The following is a 12,603-nucleotide window of genomic DNA, read 5'->3' as shown; positions in this document are numbered from 1 at the left end:
TTTCATGCACAAGGACCCCCAGGTCCCTCTGTACTGCAGCACTTTGCCATTTTTCTCCATTTTTATAATAATTTGCTTTTCGATTTTTGCTGCCAAAGTGGTTAACCTCACACTTTTCAACATTATACTCCATCTGCCAAATTTTTGCCCACTCACTTAGCCTGTCTATATCCCTTTGCAGGTTTTTTGTGTCCGCCTCACAATTTGCTTTCCCACCCATCTTTGTATCAGCAAACTTGGCTACATTACATTCGGTCCCTTCATCCAAGTCATTAATATAGATTGTAAATAGTTGAGGCCCCAGCACCGATCCCTGCGGCACTCCATTAGTTACTGTTTGCCAACCGGAAAATGACCCATTTATTCCGACTGTCTGTTTTCTGTTAGTTAGGTACTCCTCTACCCATGCTAATACATTACCCCCAACCCCGTGAACTTTTAGCCTGTGCAGTAACCTTTTATGTGGCGCCTTATCGAATGCCTTCTGGAAATCCAAATACAACCACATTAACTGGTTCCCCCTTATCCACCCTGCTCGTTACATCCTCAAAGAACTGCAGAAAATTTGTCAAACATGATTTCCCTTTCATAAAACCATGCTGACTCTGCTTGATTGAATTATGCTTTTCCAAATGTCCTGCTACTGTTCCTTATTAATGGATTCCAGTATTTTCCTGACGTCAGATGTTAGGCTAACTGGTCTACAGTTTCCTGCATTTTGTCTGCCTCCTTTTTTAAATAGGGGCATTATATTTGCGGTTTTACCAATCGTGCATTCGCAGTGCAATATATGAGGAAGCCGGAAGAGGGGCCGAATCACGTTTCTGAGCCTGGAGCTCATTCCTGCTCGAGCCTGTGCCTGCAACTAGGGCCTTTGGGTTATCTTTCAAAAATCAATGACTGTACTAAAGGAGCCTCCAGGACTTTTGCCCAAAATACTGCTGTGATTATCGACACAAAAACGTTTCCGCGGCCTTCTGAGAGAGGTTGGAAGTGAGAGAGAGCGAGAGAGAGAGAGCGTGGGGGTAGGGAGAGAGAGAGATTCAGAGAGAGAGAGAGAGAGAGAGAGAGAGAGAGAGAGAGAATGTGTGGAGAGATGGTGTGGGGGGGAAAAGAGAGTGGCAGTGAGAGAGAGAGAAAGACTGGGTGAGGGGTGGGGAAGAGAGTAGGTGAGGGGTGGGGAAGAGAGAGAGCGAGTGTGTGGGGGAGAGAGAGAGAGAGCGCGCGTGTGTGGGGGAGAGAGAGAGCGCGTGTGTGGGGGAGGGGGAGAGAGAGAGAGAGAGAGAGCGTGTGTGGAGGAGTGGGAGAGAGAGAGAGAGAGAGAGAGAGCGTGTGTGGGGGAGGGGGAGAGAGAGAGAAAGAGAGAGAGAGAGAGAGAGTGTGAGAGACTGGGAGAGAGAGAGAGAGAGAGAGAGAGAGAGAGAGAGACAGACTTTGAGAGAGAGAGTCTGATTCCTGGGATGGCAGGACTGTTGTATGAGGAGAGATTGGGTCGACTAGGCCTGTATTCACTAGAGTTTAGAAGAATGAGAGGGGATCTCATTGAAACATATAAAATTCTGACTGGGTTGGATAGACTGGATGCGGGGAAGATGTTTCCCCTGGCTGGGAAGTCTAGAACAACGGGTCACAGTCTCAAGATACGGGGTAGGAAATTTAGGACTGAGATGGAGAAATGTTTTCACTCAGAGGGTGGTGAACCTGTGGAATTCTCTACCACAAAAGGCTGTGGAGGCTAAGTCACTGATTATATTTAAGGAGATAGATAGATTTCTAGAAACAAAAGGCATCAAGGGGTATGGGGAAAAAGCAGGAATATGGTGTTGAGATAGAGGATCAGCCATGATCATACTGAATGGTGGTGCAGACTCAAAGGGCTGAATGGCCTACTACTGCTCCTATTTTCTATGCATGTTTTATTTTTACCAACTTCCATGCGTGCATGAAGGATTTACGCCACCGCTATTGAACCCCTTATCCACACCATTTTCTAAAGTCCTGCTTGCCAGTCTCCACTGCCTCAACTCTCCACAAATTACAACTGATTCAAAAATGCCACAGCTCATTTTCACCCACAAGGTACCGTACTGCCATTGACCCCTTCCACTGGCTTCCCATGCCCCAGCAAACTAACAAGAGCTTAATTCTTGCATTGACACACCCAATCCTACATAGAAAATAGGTGCAGGAGTAGGCCATCTGCAATCTATTCCACGCATACACCCTTTGTTGCTCAGAAATAAGATTATACCTTATTCCCCATTCCTTCCACTCTGCCATCAATGGTTTCTCTTTCAGCCATTACGCTCCTACCTTCTGCAACTCTCTCCCCAAATTCCTCTGCCTCGCCACCTCCCTCTCCACTTTCAAAAGCTTCCCAAAAAGCCCTTCTTGTGGACAGGGCCTTCCCTAACTTTGTTTCCTATTTGGACTTTCTTGCTCCAGAATCTTCTATTATCTTGTAAACTGCCTTTCTGTATGCAACTAACACAGAAATGCAAGTTGTTAGCTTGTAAATACTTAGTTATGTTGCATGAAAGAGACAAGTGTATTTCTAGATTGTAGTAAATTTGACTCCTCCTCTAAATAGAGTCAGTGGCATGAAGAAAAGTTCATGGTCATTTAACCATGGACTTTTTAATGAACAGCATTTCTGGAGACATATTTACTTAAATTTAGCTTAGTCTACACAATAAGCAGCTGTGTATAAAGGAAAAAAATCAAAAGCAAATGGTCATTATTTCAAAGGATTCCATTTTCATATAGTTATCATAATCTTAAAATCACTGATGGAGACAACTTAAAGCAGCATCAGTTTTAAGTCCAGACTGTGAAGGCATTCAACGCGTGCAGTCCCTCACCTATACAGCCTATCCCATAATCATGCAAAATTAATATCCCATTATAATGTAGGATTAGGTTGGTTACATTGTTACAACTCAAGTGCTCAATACTCCTATTAACACCCCTCAGAAATATGCAAGCATGAAGCATCTATTTATGCTTCACTGGGGCCATGGCTCATGAGTGGTGTAGATGATCTTCACCAGTGGATAGAAATGGGTTCAGCCGCATTTGCTCAGTAAATGCCTGAATTTTTAATTACAACATTGAAGCCACTAAGCGACTTTAACATGCAACAATATTGTGAAATCACAAAATGTGTCAGCCAGTTGCAAATCACTTGCTATAAAACTCTCATGCTGGGTGCACCTGTTAAGCATGTTTTTTTTTTATATATACAGTAAAAAAAATATGAACTAGTGCTGGCCACATTAAAGAAACAAAAATAAGCTAAAATACTACAACTGGCCACAAGTCCTTATAAATAACAAACTGCTCTTGAAAACTTATATAGGATTTCTGCTATGCAAGAATTCATTTTCTGAAAGTATCCACCAAGGAAGTCGGTTCAATAAAATCCGTGTTTTTAAAAAGTTGTAGCGCGGTTGATTTAAAATTTAGGTTCTTCTATATTTCACTCCACTCCCCACAAAAAAAAACTAGTTGCCATAACTATCTTTCTTCTTCCCTGTTAAGTTACAGATTAATTATGGTCAGTAACCAAAATGACTATACAAGCCCATTTATCCTCATTCATTCCCAGTCACCCCTCCCAGGGAAGGGGCAGAGAAGAAAAGGTTAACCTGCTAAAATCTAAAGTGCTACACAAGCCAAGAATTTCTGGCAGCAATTCTCGTTTATTTTGAACTGCTTGAACCAGCTCCACTTGGCTGGTGACGCTGGATTTTGCCTATTTATTGAGTTGCAGTCAGAACCTGCTGAATATTCAGCTTCTCTGAAAGTGCTGCGCTTGGCTTTTAGCAATGAAAGCAATGCTTAGATAGATTAGAACATAACCGTTAGCTCTTTTATTTTTAAACACACATTAAAGACACCAGACACATCAATAGAAAAAAATAACTTCCTTTTATTTACCAAAAAAACAAAAATCCAAATATTGGATTGTGTAAACAAAATTCACAATCTGTTCCCTTTGTGACTGACACAGATGCTTAAGTCTTCAAAGTCTAGGTTCCATCAGCTCCTCGATTTCCTCTTTGACAGAGCCTCCAGTCACTGAAAAGTCCAGCAGACAAATCCAAGTCACAGTTTGCTGCAACAGGAAGCCTCTCAGAAGCCAAATATATGTGTGGCAGTTGAAGAGAAAGTAAATACACAGAGCCTCCTTCATATTCCAAGATTCGCAGCGAGCTAACTAAGATGTTGTGGAGTCTTGAGGGCGTTCAAACTGTTCATTTTGCCCACAAGCCCTTGTGATAGAATCTTTTTTTTTGGTGGGGGGGGGGGGGGGGGAAGGGGTGGAGGAAAGAGATTACAGAACATTCCAAAAGCAATAATCACAAAACAATTACAATTTGTTTAGCTTCTTAAAAACTTAAAATTTGCAAGCTGTAGCACCCTTTACCTCAGAACTTCAGTTGGTACACTTTATTTCAAGATAAAAGTTCTCCTCTCCCACTAGTGGTAAAAGCAACTGGAATGGGGGGGGGGGGGGGGGGCGGGGGCAGAAGGGGGGTGTTGGGAAGCACATGCATGTGCATTTCTAAATTATTCTATGCATCTCTTGTATACTGTAGAGGACACAATGTTTTGTATTAATTATACTTTTGAACTACAGCCAATCCAATTCAAGGATGTAAAAGACAGATTTATCCACTATTGAGATTTTTATTTTTATAAAAAGCACACTTCAGCTACTACTGCTTGTATTGTCACTTACATTTAAATTTAAAAAAATCTCCTACACTGCAATGGTAGTTAAAGTGCCATGTCCAGCTGATATCCTGGTCACCATTACAGAAAAATGTTGACAGTTCAGTCTCTCGTGTTGCTACGTGTTACTATTGTGTTGCTACATGTGCTATTAACTGGAATTCTTGAGAATTCTCTCTTTCTCCCCCCCAAAAAAAGTAAAGCACATATGGATCTTCTGTAGTTCCCAGCCTCCAATATCAATTTCCATAAACTCTGGCAACTTCTCAATATTAGCCACACCACTGCATTTTACTCATTCTTTACCACTTTGGTAGTGTGGCAGTGATACATTTTAGAATCAGTTTAGATCTCCTACAATCTTCTCTTTCCATCATTTCCTCCCCCCCCCCCCCCAACCCCCAACCCTGTGCTTAAAAAACACCGTTCTCCAAAGTTCTAGCTTTGCAGGGTTTTTTTATTTAAATATAAAAAGGTCTACTTAATGCCTACGGCCTGCCTTGGAAGTAATGTTGATCCTAACAAAAGATGACTCATTGATGAAGAAGGGCCTCTGAGAACTCCAAATAAATGTGATAAGAATGAACATACCACATCACCAGCTGATCCCATTTCCCCAGCCCTTCTCTCCGTGCTTCTATTCAATGCCTCTATAGCAGCCATCAGTGGTATTGCGATTCTGACAGGTACATCTTACTTCTGATTTGCATCTACTGGTATGGACTGGAGGAAACAAATCCTTCCTTTGCAAGATTAATCACTGGAGCATTACACTGAACAAACAGCAAGATACAGGTCATCCAATGGCAGACAGAGAAGGTATTCCCCCCACCTCCCTCAAGTAAACATAGCGTGCTACATTTCAAGAGGTTTGTCAGGCTCTGCAGAATGTATAAGTGATGTGCAACAGTAAACAAATCAAGCCCTTGATAAACCACTGAGAATATATATTGGTACAGTAAAGTCTCGTCCTGTGCATTTTTAACCCACTTCCACAATAAAAAATTTTCATTTCCAAGTCACAGACCTCTTTTCCCCCCAGAACTGACTGTATTCCGGAAAGCATTTCTTTTTAATATAAATGGAACAACTTCATCAACCTAGCACTCCTCCTCCCCCATTGTAAATTAGCCACGGTTTCTCCAAGTTCCTGATTGTAACCGTACAAAGTGCTTAGCTTTTATTCCCTCCCAGCTCAAACTCTTGCAATATTCAAACAGCTTACAATAACTGTGTTTGCTGGATCCTGTGGTTTCAAACCTTAGTAGAAATGCGCACCACTAAAGAGCAAACTTTGAACAAAGGCAAACATTAGGATTTTGGGATAGAGGATTAGAGTATTACAACAGGATAAAAAAGGTTAGTCACAACCCTCCTGCTAGCAGTCAGTCATTTGGAAACAAAATTCATTTCACAATTTACTGTAATTTAAAACTGCATCTTTAAACAAATTTCTAAATTAGAAAATTGTAGGGGGGAGGAATAGCAATATCTGGAGCATAACATGCTTTGGTCAAAAAGTTAAAATATCTTAACACGTCAATGCAATTTAGAGTTGCTGTTGTTGCCTTGGGTCAAACAGCTGACAGAAGAAGATTTTTCCTTCATTACACCACAGTGTTTGTCAAATATGCACAACCAGAGAATCTTGAATGCATTGTCACTTTCCAATTTAGTCACTGGCTTGTGCTCAAGTATTCCCTGACTAGATTAGTCAGATGCCAATCACTTCATTAGCTTCAAAGCCAAAGTCAGGGTTTCCTCTTTTTTTGGTGGTCAAACACAAGTTTGTTCCCAACAATTGTCAAATAAAATAAGCATATAATCCTGACATAGCAACGACATACTAGATCGACCACATCCAAATGTATTACTCTGAACGAAGCATTGGGACAGCTGACCTGGTCATACGCGAGCCTGCTTATGAGCAACTCTGGTCTGTCCCAACCTCGCACTTTGAACAGGTCTCCACTGGATTACTTTGCTAAATTATCGACTTCACAATTAATTTGGTGCTATAAGCAAACAACAACATTTCACAGTTCTCTCCCACTTATTCCCAGACACCCATCTGTACTCGAAGTTCACAAACTCAAATGCAGCTGCAGCACACCATATATCGTACCTTCTCTCTGTGAGGAAAAACAAGTGCCAAGGAACCTCTTATTACAAACTGGAAAATATAAAGTACTTTGTTTAAACACTTTCCTAAGTGCTACACCGTCCAAGACAATACATAATTTTAAACTATCACATAAACAGCAACTTTTTTTTAATACAAGTATTTTCCAAGAAAATAGGGAATTTAGTAATTCGTGCAAGAACACGTTTTTTTTTGTCCCTGATAAAGAAAAATGTGGATTAAGCCACAAGATCTGAATACAGTATCTCCATTCCCATTTTTATAGGCAATAGGCACTTTTGATTCATGTTCATGTAGACAAATATAAATTAGCCACATCTGTTCTCGTCCTTGGGTTTTTTTTTTGTTGAGCTAGAGATATATATATATATAAAAAACACAAAAAATCTTTGGTCCTTGAACATTTGATTAGCCACAGCGTTCTACACACTTCCACCTTCAAAACAAAGTGAAGTGTACGTTATCTCGAACCGGGAGCCATGGATAGCACAATAGCGACTTCTGTCGTCATCTGTTAACAATCTTGCATTTGGCTGTCTGGAGCAGACCATTAGATTTTTTCGAAAGCACTCTTTTTTTTTTAAAAAAAGCAAGCAACCGCGATGAAGCAGTTTTACTTGGTATATCATCCCATACATGGCGTTCGCAAGCCCAAAATGCAGCCGTTCCCCCACCCCGGTTACAGAAGGCAATACACGACTGCGTTTGGCTTCTTTGCTACACGAACTTCTCGTCAGCCAGGTCGGAGAACAGGCGAGTCGGGAAAGATCGGAGCGGTTCCCTCTCCCCCACAAATCAGCGTCCATAAAAAGAGGCTGCTCAGTCCTCCCCACAAGCGGGTGTTCAATGTTGACATTTTAGGCTAACCCCCAAAGTGGGAATGGGGGGGGGGGGGGGGAAGTTATTTTATTTTCAATATGTCATGTCCACCTCTTGGCTCGGGGTTGAATCCGGGGTTTTTTTATATATAAAGTAAATCATTCGATCTGGCTCAATTGAAAACACGCGAGCTATTTCTTTTAATAAAATAAACTCAAAACTTGAGCAGATCAACATTGCACAAAACAAACCATGCCTGGAACAAACTTTATATTTTTTGTATGTTTCTCCCACCCCTATTTTTAATGACCAATCCAGATCACAAGTTGTTTTATTTCTCTCTCTCTACCCCACCCCCTCCCCTCCTCCTCCTTCCTTCTCACCCGCTGTTCCTCAATTGCAGGGTAGCCAGGTGGAGTAGGTGTGCTGTTGACAGGTAAACACGGGCTGCACATGGGCGATGTAATAGTTGTTGAAATTGGCGTCGGTCACGTAAGGAGCCGGCTGGTAGTAACAGGTCACATTGGCCACATTGGGGATGATGTTCTGCTCGGCCAGGACACGGAGGGCCAGCATGGTGATTAGGTTCAAGGTCTGTCTCCTCTCGTGTCCCATCAGGCAGACGGTGCTCTCGTTCACAACCCTCTGCAGGGTCATCAGGTAGTCGTACTTACGGTCCTCCAGCCCCATGAAGTGGTTCTGCAGGTAGGACTCCAGTTTCCGCTGCTGCTCGCCGATGTCGGAGAAGTCAATGAAGAACCGGGAGCACATGTACCTCTGCAGGGCTTTCATCTCGGTCTCGGAGGCCGCCCTGAAGCCCCGGACCAGCAGGTTGCAGTACTTCAGCAGCCCCCCGCCCCGGATCTCCTCGGGGTTCCTGGTGGCGATCACCTTGTGCTGCAGATGTTCCAAGGCTTCCTCGAAGTCGCCGTAGACGCTCTCGCCCAGGATGGTGGGGTGGAAGTGCTCGGACATTGGGTTCTCCGAGCACTCGTAAAAAAGCAAGAGAGAGTCCAGGTTGATCTGGAAAGCGTCCACGCTGAACTCGAACTGCCTCCTCAGCGAGTCCACGAATTTCAGCTCCACGTTCTTGCCGCTGTTGTTCGACAAGGAGATGAGGCTCCAGCGGTCGGAGTCGTTGCAAACTTTGACCATCTTCTGCACGTAAGCTTCCTTCAGGGTCAGCGGGGTGATCTTCTCCTTGTTGACCCCCTCCGGCAAGAAATCCAAGAGGCAGTCCAGCACCACGTTCTTGACGGTCTGGAACTCCTTGTCGCCGCTCAGGTCAGCCCGGAAGATCAGGTCGAGGTCCTTGTAGCCCAGCCCGCTGTGCTGGTGCAGGACGTGGCTGGCCGCCGAGCCGTTCAGCCTCACATCCCGCACACGGATGCGCTTCTCCTCCAAGCGACTCCGCACCACTTGCACGATCTGCCGGGGCTTCACCTCCAGGGTCGGGAAGTTCCCTCGCCCGTGGATCGGGATCGTCTCCGTTAGGATCCTGTCCAGCCGCTGCACTTGCTCCCAGTTCAACACGTTAAAACTGTTGCATTTATTATTACTGGCATTCTCATCAGCCATTGTAATGTGCAAGCTCACTTTAAAAAAAATGCAGACGTGACCAGGGTTTTTTTCCACTCTTCCTTTTTTTTTCCCCCTCTCTGCTTTTATTCCCTCGGCTGTGCACACAGTCTGCAAAGCTTTAGCTATCTGCGTATTAACTCTCCCATTAGTTTTTATATGGCTTCTGTGTGCAGTTCCGGTTGTGAGTCACGGACATGGCACGCCTATTGTATTTGCATAAATTGCTGAGTTCTGGTCCTGTTGGGGAGGGGGAAACAGACACATTAAACAACAAATAACAATGCATACATTTTTTTCTTTCTTTTTTCTTGGTTAGCATTCAGACCCGGATTTTAAAACTGAAACTGGGTTCAAGTCAGGCTTTAGAGCGAGAGAGAGGAAACACTGAATATGACAGTGACTAACTCCCAGCAAGTGGCGAGCTGGAGGGTCCAGAGCTTGATTAATTGATACGCGTTCTGACCAATGAAAAGCCGAGCTTGCATTCCATTGACGTCAATCAGCCAATCAGCGCCGCGCATGGGCGGGACGACGAGCGGCTGGACTGGGAGAGTAACTCACTCGCCAGTGAAATTCAATGAAAAGTGAAGGCAGCACTAGAGCTAATGAGAGAGAAATACACAGTGAATCAGCTGCTGGTCGCCCAACCCCCAAACGGCACTTTCAGTGCAACTCGAAACAACAACAAAATGTATCCCACTTGTCTTCCAATGGGGATGATTTTAATTTTAAAGAAATGTTGGCAATTCTGGAGTTACCTGTAACCTTCGGGCCCGTGGGACCTGCTGGGAATGGGAGAAAGGGGCGGGCGTTAGATTTTCTATAATGGAAACCGGATCAAATCATTATAAAGGATGCAGATATAATTATTTATATTAACACCAGAGACACCGTCATTTTTCTGTCATCCTTATTTAGCGAGAACTTTAGCAGTTTCCCGTTTTTTCTCTTCCCCCCCACGCCCCCACCCAAAAAAAATATTGTGTTGGCTTTTAGAGGAAAAGAAAGTGAATTAACCCGCATGCAAAATATTCGCTGATATTCGTAACATAAATTGAATTTCGCTTCGCGCCTGGATATTGTCGATGCAAATAGATTTCAGACCAGCGCTGAGTAATTCCGCCCGGTTATTCTGAAGCTCTCCGTATTTCCCATGAAGTCGAGGTCAGCTGTATGTGTGCGTCATTTTTGTTATAAAACAATCTGCTTGCATCCCTGGAATCCAAGCAAATACGCAAACCCAGTCAAAGTATATCCTTGGAAGTTCTGATCATTCCAAAAGGATTTGATGAGTTTAAAAGTTTAATGTAACATATCTCCCACATCTTTTACAAACTGCAATTTGTCTAACCAACCCGCTATATAAAAAAACTTTAAAATCAGAAACGTGCCTGGACAATGTTGCCAATGTCCAGCCCCAGTGCCAGTGTCTGCAGCGTGGTAGCTGCGCCTCCTGTTGGCAGTGTCACAAATAGCGACAGTCACACACTTTATTAGTGGAGATTCCGAATCTCTGGTTCTTGTATCAATGAAAAGGGCCCTTGCAGGCTGAACTAAACGATAGAAATTGATGAGATTAACTCTTCAATTGCGACCGTTAGGGGAAGGATGAAATAGCAGTAGCTCTATTCCTCTGATACCATTACAATGAGACCTATATTCAGCAACCATCCAGAGAGAATACCAGCTGAGGAGAGCAGTAATAATAAGGTCCAGACTATACACTATGGTGCACATATATATATATATATATGCTACGAATATATTGACCCATGGTTCTTTACATCTTTCCAAGTGGTTATTTAATCCAGTGCATTGAGGGATACTGAGGAAGAGATTTGTGACGCACCGACGATCGTTATGGGGAGCAGTAGATTGGTAAGCAATAACCAAACAAGACACGGGCAATTACAGATGCATTGTTCTTGCTTCCATGTAAAATAATGCAATTAATTATCAGAAGTAAACTTGGGAATCATTTTGTACAACAATAACCTAGTTAACAGCGGTCAGCATAGATTCAGAAGGGGAGATCCTGTCTAATCAACCTTTTTGAGGAGGACAACTCAAGTAGACTGTGGAAACCCTATAACATGGTAGGCTACAACGTTCAAAAGGCTTTTGATAACATTGCAATTGAAAGGCTACTGATTAAACTCAAAAGTGTGGACATTCAGGGCAAGTCCTGGGAATGGGTAAGAAAAGAAAGATTTGCATTGGTATAGCACCTTTCACGACCACCAGATATCCCAAAGAACTTTACAACCAATGAAGTACTTTTTAAGCGAATGGGCTAAGGTTTGGCAGATGGAATACAATGTCGAAAAATGTGAGGTCATCCACCTTGGGGGGGAAAAAAACAGTAAAAGGGAATATTATTTGAATGGGGAGAAATTACAACATGCTGCGGTGCAGAGGGACCTGGGGGTCCTAGTGCAAGAAACTCTTTTAGGAGTAAACAAAAAACATTAAACCGTGCCCCCCGATCTGGGGGAAACACCAACATTTACAAGGCCCTTTTTTTTATTGGCACAGAATCAAATTTTTTTCCAAGTGCCCCCTGTAAAAGGGGAGGGAGACACTAAAAGCACCGGCTCCTAGTGCAAGAAACTCTTTTTGAGTTTACCTGAAAAAAACATAAACATTAAACTGTGCCACCCGCCCTGGATGACACAGCAGACATTTTCAAGGCCCCCTTTTTTTTTTTCCTTTTTTGTGTTTTTTTTCTTCTTTTTTTGGGGTTTTTTTCTGGGCGCTAAAATCACATTTTTCCAAGTGCACACTATAAAAGGGGAGGGGGACACTAAAAGCACCGGCAATTAAAACAAATTAAACTTTAAAACGTAAAATCAAATTAAAATTTGGTTGCCGGGCGTGATGATGCACTCCAGTCCCTCCGGTGCCCACCTCTCGCGGAAGGCCGCGAGCGTACCGGTGGACACCGCGTGCTCCATCTCCAAGGACACCCTGGACCGGATGTAAGAGCGGAAGAGAGGCAGGCAGTCAGGTTGAACGACCCCCTCGACCGCCCGCTGCCTGGACCGGCTGATGGCACCCTTGACCGTGCCCAGGAGCAGTCCTACGAGGAGGCCTTCGGACCTACCCGCTCCCCTCCGCACAGGGTGCCCAAAGATCAGGAGAGTGGGACTGAAGTGCAGCCAGAATTTCAGGAGCAGCCCCTTCAAATAATAAAACAGAGGCTGCAACCTTGTGCATTCCATAAAAACATGGAACACGGACTCTTCCAGACCGCAGAAATTGCAGGCGGCCTGGGAGTCCGTGAACCGGCTTAAAAATTTGTTGCACGGCACTGCTCCGTGCAC

General features: G+C 43.6%; 1 protein-coding gene across 1 annotated transcript in view; it reads right to left on the bottom strand.

The window, feature by feature from the left end:
• Window positions 1-9,476, bottom strand: part of tent5aa (terminal nucleotidyltransferase 5Aa) — a 107,179-nt gene extending 97,703 nt beyond the window's left edge. The window contains exon 1 of the mRNA XM_070885571.1: window positions 8,083-9,476. Within this exon, the coding sequence (XP_070741672.1) occupies window positions 8,093-9,277 (1,185 nt within the window). The 5' untranslated portion in view covers window positions 9,278-9,476 and the 3' untranslated portion in view covers window positions 8,083-8,092. The remainder of the gene's footprint in view (window positions 1-8,082) is intronic.
• Between the last annotated feature and the right edge of the window lie 3,127 nt (window positions 9,477-12,603).

Source organism: Pristiophorus japonicus, chromosome 7 (genome assembly GCF_044704955.1).
Source record: "Pristiophorus japonicus isolate sPriJap1 chromosome 7, sPriJap1.hap1, whole genome shotgun sequence".
NCBI classification, from domain to species: domain Eukaryota; kingdom Metazoa; phylum Chordata; class Chondrichthyes; family Pristiophoridae; genus Pristiophorus; species Pristiophorus japonicus.
Note: the sequence above shows the minus strand (reverse complement) of the source record. Positions and strands in the feature narration are given on the sequence as shown.